Source organism: Choloepus didactylus, assembly GCF_015220235.1.
Source record: "Choloepus didactylus isolate mChoDid1 chromosome 25 unlocalized genomic scaffold, mChoDid1.pri SUPER_25_unloc2, whole genome shotgun sequence".
Taxonomy (NCBI): Eukaryota; Metazoa; Chordata; class Mammalia; order Pilosa; family Megalonychidae; genus Choloepus; species Choloepus didactylus.
Window position 1 is genome coordinate 5065351 of NW_023637607.1, and position 15920 is coordinate 5081270.

Here is a 15920-nt window from a genome sequence, read left to right on the forward strand (position 1 = left end):
GACTTAAAAAAAAAAGTTTCCAGGAAAAGAATAGAGATTCACCTTTTAAACAGAGGGAAGGTGCTCAGCCTCACTCAAAATAATAAATATGCAAATTAGAACAACACCATTTTTCACTGCTCAGATTAGCAGATTTTGGTAATGCTGCTTGCAGTAGGGGAGCTCTGTGGGAAACCCTTTGGCAAAATAGGCATCAAAGTTGCATCCACCCCATGCCCTTTTGACTCACAGTTCTAGTTCTAGGAATTTATCAAACAGATCTACTCTAGGAACGTGAGATAACATTCACACCAGGTTATTCATTACACTGTTGTTTAGATTAGAAGCAACCTCCTTGTCCATCTAGAGGCTGGTCAAAGAACTAGCTCAACTGTGGAACACACTACCGCTATGAAAAAGAACAGGGTGGAGATGGTTGCACAACTCTGTGAATATACTAAAAACCATCACCTTGCCACCTTAAATAGGTGAACTGTACCATATGTGAATTATATCTCAACAAAGCTGTTACCTTAAAAAAAAAAAGGGAGAAAAGGAGATCTCTTTATATACTGATTACTGAAGAGCTCCAAGGAACACTACATTAAAAAAGCAAGGTGCAAAAGAATGTTAAAAGAGAAAAGAAAAGAAACACATTTTATTGGGGAAAAAAAAAAGGCATCTTCAAACAACACAAATGTATTAGCTTACAGTTCTGGAGGTCAGAAGTCCAAAATGAGTCTCCAGGTGCCGACAGGCTGCATTCCTTTTGGAGGCTCCAGGGGTGAATCGGTTCCTTGACTTTCCCAGCTTCCAGAGACTTCTGGCATTCCTTGGCTTGTGGTGCCTTCTTCTGCTTTAATGCCAGCAGCATAGTAGCATCTTCAAATCTCTCTGCTTCCAGCATCCCAAATCCTTCTCTTACCTTCCTGTTTCTCCCTCTTATAAGGATTACTGGAGTCTCTGTGGACCCCATCTCCCCATCTCAAGATAATCTTAATCACATCTTAATCACATCTGCAAAGCCCCTTTTGCCATGTAAAGTCACATATTCATAGGTTTTGGAGATTAGGATGTGCGCATGGGGGGTGGGGTGGTGCATTCTACAGGGAGCAGTCCTGGGGCCTGGGAAAAGGCCAGTATGGCCGGGGCCAGCTGATTGGCTAGTGGGGAGCAGCAGGGATAAAGAGGGGCCCAGGGTCTAAAAACCAGCTGGCTCAATCCCACCTCTCTGCCCCCAATTCAAGCACAGAGGGTGCAAAGAACTGGAGGGAGGGGGAAGAAGGAGCTCTCAGCCTCCCTAGGGCTACCCCCCCATACCCCACACTGGACCCATCAGCTCAGAAACCTCTCCATTCCCCACCACCAACCAGGCCTGGCTTCCATTCCTCTCAAGTTCCTCCCTTCACTTCCACATGCCACCCCAAGGCCAGGCCCTAGCTGCTCTCACCCAGCTGCCCAATGGGGTGACCCTAGCCTGGCCTCCTTGCTTCCCCTCTATCTCCCATACTCTCCTCCACATGGTAGCCTAATTTTAAATCCAATGGTACGTTTCTGGAGGAGCCTCAAGGATCTTTATGGCTGGCTCTACCCATCTTCCAGGCTCAGATGTCACCTCCTCCTGGAAGCCTGCCTTGAACAGCCACCCATTCTCAGGCTTGAGGTCAGGCCTGGGCTTTATGCTCAGGGTTGAGGGAGGGTGGGGAGAACGAAGGCTTGAGGCCTCCAAGAAGCATCCAACAGCAGAAGGCCCCCTTCCTCCCACGCTCTGTCCTCCAGTCTCCCCACTTTTGCTTGCATGGTACTTTCCACCTGAAATCTCTTTGGAGCCCTCCCCTCCCCTCTTCCTCCTCCTCTTCCGGGGACCAGCTGCTTCTCCCCTGGGGCCTGGCCTCACCCGGTTCCACAACGTCTCCCCGCATTACTATTAATAAAGACGGCTGCCAAGTTCTGAGCGCCCCCAAGGTGGAAGGCGCGAAGGCGACATCTCTCCAGTAGCAACACCAGAGAAAAGCGGCTTTGTTATCCTCCTTTTCAGATGTGCAAAATAGCTGGGCAGGATGGGCAGACAATAAACTGGATGGGTTCGGTGGGGGTGCTGCAGAGGTGAAGGGAGGCGGTGGTGGGCGGTCTCTGAGGGGGGTACATCTGAGTTGAGGCTCGAGTTACGCATTTCAAACTGGGAAGAATAGTCTAGCAGAGTGAACAGCAAGCACAAAGGCCGGGAAGCTGGCCTCAGGGCGACAGGTTCTTTCACACTAGTCTAAGAGGCCGCCCACCCCCCTCCCCCTTCCTCCCGAAAGAAAGAAAATCTCAGCTCGTTGAAGCAATTTGCTCAGGGCCCCAGGCCAGGGAAGCCCGGCCTTTCCGCGCTGCGCCCTGGATCTAGTGCGCTGACTCAGGGAGAGGTTTCTTTTCCCACTTATCGTCCAAAGGTGAAGCCACTCGCTCAGAGGGCAGACGGTTGGTCAGCAGCTCTGGGAACCCCCACTAAGACTCCCCAGAACCCGCCTGGCCGGCGAGCTGGGACCGGTCCCCAGGTTCGGGCCACTCGGGGCGGCCGCGGAGGCCTGCCGCGGGGAGCGCCGCGGTGTTAGCTGAAGCGCGGACCAAAGCTGGGCCAGGGAGGGGGGACCCGAGAGGGGGCCGGAGCCGGGGATGTGCAGGCGGGTCGGGAGGGAGCGCGCGTCGGAGAGTGCCAAGTTCAAAGGCGAGAGTCAGTCCAAGCGCGGGCTGGAGCCCCGCCCAGCGCTCCTTGGGGAGGGGCTGGAGCCGGGGGCGGGGCCCGGAGGCGGGGGATGGAGCCTGGGGGCGCCCTGCCGGGGACCTGGAAGGGGGCGGGTTGCGCGCAGGGGGGCCGAGCGCCGCGACCACCCCGCTCCCACGCCGCGGCGAGGCTCCGCCCCCTTCTCCGCCCCCGGCCTCCTCCCTCCGCCGGCCTCCTCCGGGCCTGCGGCCGAGGCGGTGCGGGAGAGTGGAGTTCGGCTACCTCGCGCGGGTAGCGCATGTCTGCTGCTCCTCCAGCTCCACCGCCGGCCCCCGGTGCGCCCCGAGGTAAGCCGCCGCCGCCACCCTGCAGGCCACCCTCGCCGCTGCGCTCGGGCCCCGCCTCCGCGGCCGTGGCCGGGGCCATTAGGCCCCCCGCTGACCCCGCCTGGGACTGCCGCTCGGGCTTGCCTTCTGGGCCCCGGGCCGCCTCCCGCGAGCGAGCCCTGCTCCCCAGGGCCCGAGGGAATGGGGGCGAGACCGGCACCGTGACGCGGGAGAATCCGGATGTGTGAGCCCGAGGAGTGCAGCCAGAGTGGCGGCCAGTTTCCAGCGAATCGGTGCCGAGTGTGGACCTAGTGTCGCCGGCGGGCCGGGGAGGGGGATGCCGCCGAGCCCCTGGCTTCGGAGCCCTCAGCCCCGGCCGTGTGGACGGCTGGTGACAGCGTAAACAGATGAGAGGACGGATCGTTCTAGCGCGCGCTAAGTTGCTGGGAAGACAACATGAAGGAAGTGGGTAGGGATGGATCCGGCTGGGATGGCGGTCGGGAGTGAGGGGGTTCGACGCGATTTGACCAGCCGCCAGGGCTTTCTAGGCCCAGAAAATGGCAGGATCCTGAGACCGGGCCCGGCCTGGCGTTTGCAGAGCAGGAAAGAGACCAGCGTGGCCAGAGCGTGGTGAGCGAGGAACGGAGGTTGGGAAGGGCCTGGAAGGAGGTGGCGAATATGTGTGGATTCCACTCCCAAGGCCGTGGGGACCACGGCTTCCAACAGTGAGTGACATGATCCGATTGTGTTCTAAGAAGCTCCCACAGCCACTGAGGGAGAAGGGGTTGCAGGGCTGGAGGGCAGAAGTCCGGAATCTGGAAGGTTGGTGACCTGGACCCTGCTGGAAGTGGGTTGGTGGGAAGTGCGCCAACTGGGGGTTCGTTTGAGCGGAAGCACGGGGTCTGGATTCCTTGTCCGCTCAGGTGTGAGGAAAGCACATCCAGGAAATTTCTGGTCTGGGCAGCTGGGAGACTGGAGGGCTTAATTGTTGGGAGGGAGGGGGTGATTGTCAGAGGAGTGGGTCTGGGGTTGCCTGTTGGGGTGGGGTGAGGGGCTGTTCTGACTGCCTCTGGTTTGTAAAAGCTGTGAGATGCCATGTGAAGGGGGAGGCTTCTGGGGACCCGAGTCGAGCCTAGGCATAGGGGCCAGCCTGGCACTGCGGGGTTGACCCCAGACCCATCATCCGGAGCCACTCCTGATAGGAATACAGGAGTGTGGGACAGTCTTTGAAGCCCTCAGCCTCCCCAGCCTCAACTCCTTCCCCTTCCAGGAGCCACTGATATGAATAAACATGGAAATGGGGGTGGGGTGCCAGAATTCCTCTATCCTAGGCTCAGGCAAGCCGGAAGGAGGAGGTAGTCCTCGGAGAAAGCAGGCGGGATGTTTCTTTGCTGAGACAGCCTGCTGGCTCCCAGGAGGGGGACTGGGAGGTAGCAGGAGGAAGTACCTTGGGGGTAGGGGCAGGAGGGAGGAGGAAGAAGATAAAAGCCTGGGGTCATTCCCTGTATCCCCAGGGAAGCTTTCTGAGCTTCAGTTTGCCCATCTGTACAATGGGTTGGTAATGCCTATTCCTGGGGAGTGTTCAGCTCCAAGGAAGCCAAAGCAGAAAGGGCTTAGCGGACCTGTGAGAGGTAACTTCAGTCAGGCAGGAGTTGAGGGCCAGTGGGCCTCTGTTTCCTGCTCTGAGAAAGAAGAGCCATGCATAACGCCTCCTGCATCCAGACCCAGGACTGGCTGCCAGTTGGGTGAGTCAGGCACAGAGCGGGTTCGGTTGGCCCTGTGCCTGGCTCCGAGCGAGCACTCACGGTGCAGGGTGACTGTGTCTGACTGTGTCGTTGGCAGCAGGGAACAGGCCAGGTTCCCCACCCCCCTGCCCACTCGCAAGCTGCCCGCAGGAAGGCAGATGTCGGGCGGGGTGGGGGGGCATGCTTTCATCTTATCTGGGTACTTCGGCTGGCCGGCGGGGATGTGGAGCTGCCTCAAACCCTGTTCTGCCAGTTTTGAGTTCAGTGGCCTGGGGCCGGTGACTTCGCCACCTCTGGTCTCAGTTTCTTCACTCGTAAAATGAGGATAATGGCAGTCCCCACCCCAGAGGCAAAAGAACTGAGCCTAGTGCCAGCTGGTGACAAGTGCCCGGTGAATGGTAATGGGAGGCTGTTGGAACGTTATAGCGTGGGTACCTGGGAAGAGTCAAGGAGGCCCTCCTGGAGGAGGTTACAGCTGGCTGTGTTGCAGGGCCGTGAAGGAATTTAAAACAAAGGGGAGGCCGGGGCTACAAGGGACCGAGGGGGACAGGAGGAGCCAGCATGCAGGCTTTGAGAGGTCCGTGTGGGAGTTATTTTGAGACAGGGAGTGAGGGTGGGCACCTGGTGACCAGGATGGAGGCCGCTGCACTGATCCAGGTGGTCCAGGCTAGGGGTGATGGCCAGGGTGGAGACATAGATGGGCGAGAATTGGGCAAGTGCTAGGTAGATTGGAAGGTGTAGGGGTGAGAGAGAGGAGTCAACTCTTAAGTTACCTCCCAAGTTTCTGCCTGAGCACTGGGAGAGCAAGTTCAGGGTCTAGTCAGCAGTCTGTTTGGAAACTGAGGTGCTGGTGGAGGCATGGAGTGGGGTGAGCTTGGGTGAAATATGCCCAAAGGAAATCAAGGGCGGGTGGCAAGCCAGAAGCCAAAGGAATGAGGGCTTTGGAAAGGTGGAAGGGGGCAGCCAGGCCTCTGAATCCCGTTTCAGTAATTGCTGACAGGTGTCTCTTTTCCTTATGTGGCTGTCCTTCCTGTTCCCCTCAACCACACCCCAAGCCATTCAGAACAGGTTCTTCTTTGCCACCTGGAGTAGGGCACTAAGATCAGCCTGGCTCAGACATGGATGGCATAAAGGAAGCCTTTCTCCTCCCTCAATCTGGAGTCGATATCTTTGTTTATATGACTCAACTGTCAGGAGCTCAGCTCTGCCCTCTCTTCCCAACCCCTTCTGGATTCCTGCAGCCTTATTTTGGTCCAGGGTCCTATAACTGTGTCTGAGGAGGGATCAATCCCCTGCCAGCCATACACACCCTGGGGACCCTCTCTGGCCTGTACCTGGCCCTGTCTCCTCTCTGCTCCTGTCTATGTGTCATTCAGTTGTTCCTTCAGCAAACACTTCTGTAGTGCCTGCACTTGGAAGCACTGGGGACACAGCAGGGAACAAAATGAAGCCCCCCCAGACCTGTCCTCATGGAGCTGATGTTCTGGAGAGGTGGGGAGAGCAATACCTGAAGGATGAGAATGAGCCAGCCAGCTGGTTTTCTGGGGGAAAACCCTTCTGTGCACAGGGACCAGCAAGTGCAAAGGCCCTAGGGCTGCAACAGACTTGGCATGTCAGAGGAACAGCTGTGGCTAGAGCAGAGTGAGTGAAGGGGAAGTGGGGAGAGGGGCGGATGGAGCGGCTCATCCCACACCTGGGGGGTTCAGCTGGCCCAGACTCCCCTGAAGAGAAAGCGGAGGGCAGAAGCCAGGCAGAGGGCACCAAGGGGGTGTGTGTGGAGGCCCCATGACTGAGGCCAGGGAGGAGGAGGGGCCACGACTGGCTGAGCAGGCCAAGGAGGAGCCCGAGCTGGGTGGAGGAGCCAGGACGTTCTCAGAATGGCAGTAGGGGCCCCAGGGGACCCAGCTGGGCCTCCAGGGTGAGCTGGGTGAGCTGCCAAAGCGGAAGCAGGTGTGTTCCGGGAATGGCCACCTGTCAGTCGCCGTCATTGCCTTCTCACTGAGAGGAGAAAAGACGTGCTCCTCCTCTCGCCCCTCACGTCCTACGTGGGCATGGGCCTCCCAGCCTCTCTGCAGACCAGGGCATGTCCCAAACCCTTGTAGCCTTGGAGGATTCACCAAAAGGATTCAGACACTCAGATGCTGGGACCCAGAGAAGAGGGGCATGGAGGGGATAAGACAGTACAACGGGGGCATCCCCACTGTCCGTCTCCAGATTGGGGGTGGGCATGCCTAGGGGAGGCTCCCCCTGGCCCTCCCTTTGTCAGGGCCAGGGCTGGGGTGTAGAGGCTGAGCTCTGGGAGATGGCAGAGGACACTGACGGTGACAGGAGGGGCAGTAGGGCAGGACGAGCTCTGAAAATACCTGCCTCTGGATCTGTTTCTCATCTGAGAGGTCGGTTTCGGGCAGGTCTCAGTACAAGGAGCTACGCGTCCGGCCTGTCACCGCCCTGCCCTTAGTGCTTCCCACTCTCCCCTCTGTGCCTTGAATCCACCAGGCACAGTCCTGTTTCAGGACCTTTGCACTGGCCGTCTCACCGCCTGAAATGTTCTTCCCATGGGTCTCCACCTGGCTCCCTCCCTCCCTTCCTTCAAGATGCCTGGAAACATCATCTCCTCAGGGAGGCCTTCCCTACGTCCGTCTTCAAAATTGCGACCCTCCCAGCTCCCTGACTCCTGATTCCTTTTCCCTGCCATATTCTCTCTCCATGGTTATGAACACCACTGGACATAATGAAATAAATTATTTAACAAAATATATAGTAACTGCCTCCCACCCACCTACCCACCTACCTTGTGCTCGTCTAGTGTGTTCCCTGCTGGGACTCCATGCACAGCCCTGTACTTGGCACACACAGTAGGTGCTCAATAAATGTTTGTGGAATGGGGGCCTTCCAGCTGCAGCCTGAGAGGGTGAACTGGGGTGGGGCAGGACTTGGGGAGCCACCCAGGGTGGCCATTAAAGGTCTGTGTCTGAAGATAGGTGGTCCTGGGTTTGGGTTCTGGCTCTCTGCTGTTTATCTGATGACCTTGGGCAACTCTGCTGGGTACCTCCTGCTGTCAAATGGGGACGAGAGAAGCACCCGGTGCTTGACATGTACTGCTCCTGTGGCTTCCCGGGGACCCGGCAGAGGCTGGAAGGAGTCCGGGCCAGATTTGAGTTTGAGTCTCCCAGGAACCCAGACTCTGAGGCAGGACACTCAGGACTTCCCCACAGATTTCTAGAACTTTCCAGAGGTGTGATGAGAGCGGGGGAGATTCCTTTTACTTCGGGTGGTCGGGGCCTGTTTGAGGAGCTGACGGGTGAGCTGAGGCCCGAGTTGAACTGTTGACTGTGCTCCCCAAGCCCACTGTCCGGCGGGAGCACGTCTGTCTAGGCATGTTCCTGGGTGTTTGCCAGCGGAATAATCTGGTCAAAATGGAGAAGCCACAGGCTCCAGAGGCAAGAGGAGACCCCTGACCCAGCCTACAAAAGGTGAGCAGGAGTCAGCCAGGTCAGGGATTCAGGTGGTGGAAACGACAAACTCAGAGGGAAGAGCTGGGGCAAGGGCCTGGCCTCTGAGCAAGGCTTCTGAGACTTAAACAGACCCTGGGAATCCATCCGGACACCCCTGGCTGGAAACCACAGGGGAGCTGAGAACCACTGAGTCGGGGTGGCTGCAGGGTGGTACCGTGGACACAAAGGCTCCTAATGCCCGGTGAGGAGCTTTTCCTGCGGGCCACAGGCTCTTGAGCAGGGGTGGGGCAGACTTTTACCAGGAGTGAATTTTTGGGCTGCTGAGTGAGGGATCGGTGGGAGGCAGGGGGCGGGCGGAGAAAAGCAATTGATCCTCTGCTTCCCAGCCTCCCTCTATACCCCTCCTCCGCTCACCTGCCCTCATATCTGTACATCACAGAGAGGAGGGGCTGTCCCTCATATCTGTCATCTCAGAGGAAGTGCTTCGCCTCGAATTACACAAACATTCCCTGCACTGCAGCGTCAGCATCCTGACTGGGGCTCCTGGCTCTGCCACCCCCATGGGGCCTGGAACCCCACACACTCGGGTCGCCAGTCTCTGAAGTCCACCGTTTGTTGCTGTCTCATGTTTCTGGCATGTGTGATGCCTGCCTGGCCTGCTGGCCCCTGGGCTCCCCTGCAACCTGGGCAGGTGCATGGGCCTGTTTTCAGATGAATACCAAGTCAGGGTGTACAAAGGCAGCACCTCGGGGGTCCTGGGATCTTGCCCTCTCCCCGTCTCTTGGATGGCCCCTGGAGCCTCCGTTTGCTCACTGGGCTCTTCCTGCCCCCTCCCACCCCTGTGCCCCCAAATACCTGCCCAAGCAGGTGGTTCCCAGATCTCACCTGTCTGCCCCAATGTACTACCCCACCCCTTGAAGACACCTGGACACAACCCACAGGACTCTGTCTCTGCCACTTACCCCACTGTTAGCCTCCTCCTTAGCTTTTCTGATCCAGCCCTTGCTCTGTCACCTTTGTCGCCTCCCAGGAAACAGCCACTGGGTCACCTCTGGGGCGGCATATCCCTCAGCTGTGAAATACCCAGGGTGGCCTGTGTGCCAGGTCAGTTCACAGAACCATCCCTTTTCAGCATCTGCCTCCAACCTTATAGTGACGTCAAGGCCAGTGGCTCCTGTGGCCACTGCTGGATGACAGGTGCCCGGGAAGCAGTCTCCCCAGCAGCAGGGACTGGCCAGGCCAGGACCTACATCGTTCCATTTTTGTTGTTTTTTATGGCTGCTCTCTGCATGTGATGCTGATGCTGGCTTTCTCTTTAAGGGAGGGAAGGATAGTTTCCTCTGAAAATAAATGTATTTGGAAAAAAAGAAAAGTGAACCTTTAGACGGAGACTCTTGGGTGCATCACAGTGAAGATGCGGCGGTAGGAAAGCCTGCCCTGGGGTCCTGGGTGTCTGCAGCTGGAACCCGGGCTTCAGGTTTGCCTTTCACTCATTTGTCCGTTCAGTGAACAGCACTGGGCACCTGTCTTGTGTCGGGGGCTGGGAAGATGGAGAGGTCAGGCCGGGCCCCATCGTCAGGCTACTGGGGGAGATAGATAGTTGCCCTGAAAGTTCTGGGGGAGCCCAGGCAAGGGGCCCTTAACCTGGCCCAGGGGCACCTAGCAGGGCTTCCAGGAGGGAGGATGTGGAAAGCAGAGTCGGGAGTGTGGCAGGCAGAAGGAATGGCGTTACTGATAGGGGGATCAGCATGTGCAAAGGCACAGAGTCATGTTGGGAACTGCAAGTTCCCCGGGTCGTTGGGGGCACTTGCAGAACTTAAAGCTGAGGGTCAGATGTGCATCTTAGGAAGACAGTCTGGATGCTCGTGGAGGGGAGGGAGATGAGGGTGGTGGCGGTCACAGTTCAGGCGAGAGACACGAGGCTGTGGCAGTGGGAATGAGCAGAGGAGGAACTTGCTTGAGCGGCACAGGGGAGACAGTACCCAGGACGGGTGAGATGTCCTAGGGAGAGCGGGTAGCACGAGGGGGCCAGGGCAGTCTCGCCAGCAGCAGAGACTAGCCAAAGCAGAAAACAAAGAGCTTGGGTTGGAGACTGGTGGAGAGGGACCAGGAAGTCACAGTTCTTGGAAGGACAAAGAGGGAGGATGGGCCATTGCAAGGTCATGAACAGGAACGTGGCCGCTGGGAGTAGTGAGGTGGGGATGGGGAGGCAGTGGTGGGGGATGAAGGGGAGGCAGTGTGGGCACCTCTAGGGGAGACTGGGCTGGGAAGGGGAGGCAGGAGTTACAAGAAGGAGGGAGTTTTAGTAAAGTAAGAGTAGAGGGATCCGCAGTCCTGCTGACTTTGCAGATAAGGCTTTGCAGGGAGGCCTTCGCTGGCCCCGGCTCTTCAAGGGGATCCCCTGTGGAGACCCAGGTCATCTGTCTGTCCCTCTCCTCTGACGGCCGCTGTTTCAGATACACCCCCCCACCCCCAAAAAGCAAAACGAAACAGGCAGATCCTTCTTTCCAAGAATCCTTTGGCAGCCCCAGCACCATAGACCTGGGTTCAAATTCCAATGTGGCTCTGAGTAGATGCCATGGCATCCCTGAGACTCTGTTTGCTCATCTGTGCAATGGGGACGGTAAGGGCATCTTCCTCAGAGCATGGCTCACATTTCTGATGCAGGGAGGTGGAACAAAAAGTGGCATGGGCCCAGCCCTGGGGCAAGTGTCCGATAGACAATGGCCGTTTTCATTCCTGGGATGTTAACCAACGTTCCCAAGCAGGTTGGGCAATCCCCTGGCAAGGTTGTAGGGGAGGCCCATGTTCCCAGAAAACAGTATGGCTTTGTGGCTACTTGGCCTTTCATCCAACCTGCCTCCAAGCCTGCTGTCACCAGGGAGCTGGCAGCTGGTGGGTCATTGGGGCAGATGTTAGGCCAGGCTGGATAGAGGAGAAAATGCCATCAGAGCGCAACTCGGAGCCCACATTTCTCTCCAGCCTGGAAGGTGGGCAGTGGCCCCAGTGAAGGGGCTGACTCGACTGGGAATTGGTTTCTTAAGTGGTGAACTGGGATCAGGGAGTGTTACCCCATACCACCCAGGCTGGAGTATCCCCAAACAGAAACATCCCTCTGAGCCTGAGCCCGTCTTCTGAGTCTACCTCCCCTTCAATGAAAATTTTCTTCTCTCTTATATTAATATAATTTGCTATTTAAAAAGTCATCCTTAAACACTGTCCTTGCACAAATAAATGAAACACAATACAAGTCAAACAGCTCCCACCCCTGATTTCCTGAAATAATAACTCTCACGAGTGCTGACTGCATCTGTACAGTCTATGTAGCCATAGAAAACATAGAAAGTCCTTTGGTGTTTTTTCTTATTTCTTGAAGTACTTTCCCTGCTCCATTTTCTTTCTGCTCTCCTGCTAGGGCTCTAATTGCATGCATGTTAGACCTTTTGATATTGTCCTAAAGATCACTGAGGCTCTGTACATTTTCATTTTAGAGCAGTTGTAGGTTCATAGAAAAATGATGCAGAAGGTACAGAGTTCCCACATAACCCCCTCACATGCAGTTTTCCCTATTGCCAACATTTTTAAGCAGTTTTATTGAGATATTGTCACACACCATACATACATCCAAAGTGTACAGTCAGTGGCTTTTAGTATAATCACAGGTTGTACATTCATCACCACAATTAATTTTAGAACATTTATGTTACTCATGTTACTCCAAAAAGAAAAACCCCATACTCCTTAGCAGTCACCTCTCAATCCCTCCATCCTTCCCTAGCCCCACATAACAACTAATCTAATTCTGTCTCTAGAGATTTATTTATATTTAAAGAATACTAAAATATTACTGTTAACTATAGTCCACAGTTTGCATTAGGTGTATCTCTCCTATATACTACCCTATTATTAACACCTTATAATAATGTTTTACATTTGTTATAATTTGTGAAACAACATTCTTACATTTGTACCATTCACTATAGACATCTTCTACTGTAGGGTTCACTGTGTTATACAGTCCCATGTTTTATCCTCTAATTTTATCTTTCTTTCTAGTAACATACATGACCCAAAATTTCCTCTTTCAACCACATTCACCAACATAATTCACCAACATAATCACATTCACCAATGTAATTATACTCACAATAATGACATCAAAGGACTTTCTTTGTTTTCTATGGCTATATAGACTGTACACCACTATCCATTTCCAAACATCTGCACAAATTAAGCATCAGCTCCTCTTTCTCTACCCCCATTCTATCTCCTGGAAACATACATTCTAGATTCTAACTTTATGAGTTTGCTTATTATACTTTGTTCATATTAGAGAGATCATACAATGTTTGTCCTTTTGTGTCTAGTTTATTTCACTCAACATAATGCATCAGGACTTTATTCCTTCATATGGCTGAATAATATCCCATCGTATGTATAGACTACATTTTTCTCATCCATTCATTGGTTGATGGGCACTTGGATTGTTTCCATCTTTGGACGATTGTAAATAACACCACTGTGAGCATCGGTGTGCAAACGTCTGTTCACATCCCTGCTTTCAGTGCTTCTGGGTATATACCTAGTAGCAGAATTGCCAGATCATATAGCAGTTCTATACTTAGCTTCCTGAGGAACCGCCATACTGTCTTCCATAGTAGCTGTACCATTTTACATTCCCACCAGCAGTGAATGAGTGTTCCTTTTTCTCCACATCCTCTCCAACACTTGTAGTAACTTTTTGTTTTTTTAACAGTGGCCATTCTAGTAGGTGTGAAATGATACATCACTGTAGTTTTGATTTACAATTCCCTAATAGCTATTGATGTTGAACATCTTTTCATTTGCTTTTTGGCCATTTGTATTTCCTCTTTGGAAAAATATCTATTCAAGTTTTTTGCCCATTTTTAAATTGGGTTGTCTTTTTATTGTCGAGCTGTAGGATTTCTTTATATATTCTGGATATTAAACACTTATTGGATATGTGGTTTCCAAATATTTTCTTCCATTGTATAGGCTGCCTTTTCACTTTCTTGACAAAGTCTTTTGAAGCACAGAAGTTTTTAATTTTGAGGAGTTCCCATTTACCTATTTTTTCTTTTGTTTCTTGTGCTTTGAGTATAAAGTCTAAGAAACCATTGCCTACCATAAGATCTTCAGAATGATTCCCTACATCCTCCAGGAGTGTTATGGTCCTGATTCTTATATTTAGCTGTTTGATCCATTTTAAGTTAATTTTTGTATAAGATGTGAGGTAGGGGTCCTCTTTCATTCTTTTGCTATGGATATCCAGTTCTCCCAGCACCATTTGTTGAAGAGACTGTTCTGTCTCTGTTGAGTGGATTTGGCAGTCTTGTCAAATATCAACTGGCCATAGGTGTGAGGGTCTATCTGTGAACTCGTAGTTCAGTTCCATTGATCAGTATATCTATCTTTATGCCAGTACCATGCTGTTTTGACCACTGTAGCTTTGTAATATGCTTTAAAGTCAGGAAGTGTGAGTCCTCCGACCTTATTCTTTTTCAAGATGTTTTTGGCTGTTTGAGGCCCCTTACTCTTCCAAATAAATTTGATAATTGGCTTTTCCAGTTCTGCAAAGTAGGCTGTTGGAACTTTTTGTTTGTTTGTTTCAATAAGAGTTTAGTTTTACACATTTTAACAACTGCTGTTTTCAAGATATATAAGGAAAATATTTTTCTAATGTCAAAATAAGCATCTCTTTGGTACAGAAATCACACTTACGTGTGATCTTTAACTAAACTCATAGTTAAGAACTATGACCTCATATGCTAAACAAAACTATTCTTTGCCCATCCATTTGCCCCCTTTCAGAGCCACATTTTGGGACTTTAGAATATTGTCTCTACACATCTCCATATATACAAAGAATTAAGATGCCATATCAAAATGTCACAGAACTTATTTGGTAGAGAATTAGTTGGTTTAATCATTGACATGTGACACAAACTATCAAAAAAAGAAAGAAATATATAAGATAAAGAAGTAAAAACAATTGTCACTAAGGACAGAGAACATGAAAACAATCACACTGTTTAACTTTGATGCATTAGAAACAATGAAACTTCTTTAGAATTGTCACAGAAACAACTTCCAGAGCTTCAAATTCAACAGCTCAGTACCCTAACTCTGACAAGGCACTTTTTTAAGACAGCAGTCAAATGTATAAATATATCAAATTCAGGAAATATTAACTGTAAAAGCAGTTAACCATAGAAATAGAGAAAAATATGTTCTATCCAGACAGGCTTTCATTTTCTGAAGTGAAAGCCTTTTTAAAAACAGCATCATACAGGATCTATATTTTCTAAACAGTGTAACTCTACAGTCGGTTTGTTCAAACACCACAATTACATGGAACTTTGAATAGGAAGTGAGATATGGTAGGTTAGTTTAGGTTAGAGTGAAATAGTGACACATCCCAAAGTAATTTGGGCAGAGAATAAAAATATATTTACAGCCTCCCCGCCTCCCTGCCCCGAGGAGCTGGGAGAAGGTGCAGAGGTGTTGGACTTCTGTATCTGGACTGGTGTTGATGCTGTCACAAACATTGGGACTGGCGGTTTGATGTGCTGAGCCCTCGATCGTGGGACTTGCCCTTATGAAGCTCGTTACTGCAAAGGAGAGGCTAAACTTGCATATAATTGTGCCTACAAGTCTCTCCCTGATTACCTCTTTGTTGCTCAGATGTGGCCCTCTCTCTCTCTAACTGAGCCATCTTGACAGGTGAACTCGCTGCCTTCCCCACTACGTGGGACCCGACTCCCAGGGGTGTAAATCTCCCTGGCAATGCAGAATATGACTCCTGGGGATGAATCTGGACCCGGCATCGTGGGATTGAGAATATCTTCTTGACCAAAAGGGGGATGCAAAATGAGACAAAATAGTTTCAGTGGCTGAGAGATTTCAAATGGAGTCGAGAGGTCACTTTGGTGGACATTCTTATGCACTAGTTAGATAACACCTCTTAGGTTTTAATGTATTGGAATAGCTAGAAGTAAATACCTGAAACTACCAAACTCCAACCCAGTAGTCTGGACTCCAAAGACGATTATATAATTTAGATTACAAGGGGTGACAGTGTGATTGTGAAAACTTTGTGGATCACACTCTCTTTATCTAGTATATGGGTGGATGAGTAGACAAATGGGGATAAAAACTAAATGACAAATAGGGTGGGATGTGGGGGGTTGTTTGGGTGTTCTTTGTTCACTTTTATTTTTTATTGTTCTGATTCTTTCTGATGTAAGGAAAATGTTCAGAAATTGATTGTGGTGATGAATGCATAACTTTATGATTGTACTGTGAACAGTTGATTGTTTACCATGGATGATTGTATGGTTATGTGAATATATTTCAATAAAACTGAATTTAAAAAAAAAGCATCATAAAAGGGCAAAAAATATTTATCGTATATTTTAAAAAGCAATCGTCAGAAGTTCAAATCCCCATAAAAAAGAGGATTTTTTTTTTTTTTTACATAGAGAAATAGTCCTCATGCTAAAAATAGGAGGAAAAAAATAACTCTAATCATGTTTGCCTACTCTTATTCAACATTTAGTTAGTGGTGTTTTTAGTCAACAAACTATTCCAGGTGCTGGAGATACAGAGGAAATTAAGACACCATCATTAGCTCTAGGGAATGTAACCTAATGGAGCTAGGTCTGTCTTCGGCAACCTTAATCAAAGT

The 15920-nt window shown here is 51.4% G+C and overlaps 1 protein-coding gene across 3 annotated transcripts in view; it reads left to right on the plus strand.

The window, feature by feature from the left end:
* Positions 1-2820: 2820 nt before the first annotated feature.
* The window catches only part of CERS4 (ceramide synthase 4), a 38609-nt gene continuing 25509 nt past the window's right edge, over positions 2821-15920 (plus strand). The window contains exon 1 of one of the 3 annotated variants that reach the window (XM_037824401.1): positions 2821-3033. Coding sequence is in view for 1 of the 3 variants with exons in the window: in XM_037824400.1 (XP_037680328.1) it covers positions 3488-3642 (155 nt within the window). In the remaining 2 variants the exon portion in view is untranslated. Of the gene's footprint in view, positions 3034-3080; positions 3643-3673; positions 3835-15920 lie in introns of those variants that run through there. The other 2 variants (XM_037824400.1, XM_037824402.1) reach the window with 2 other exon arrangements.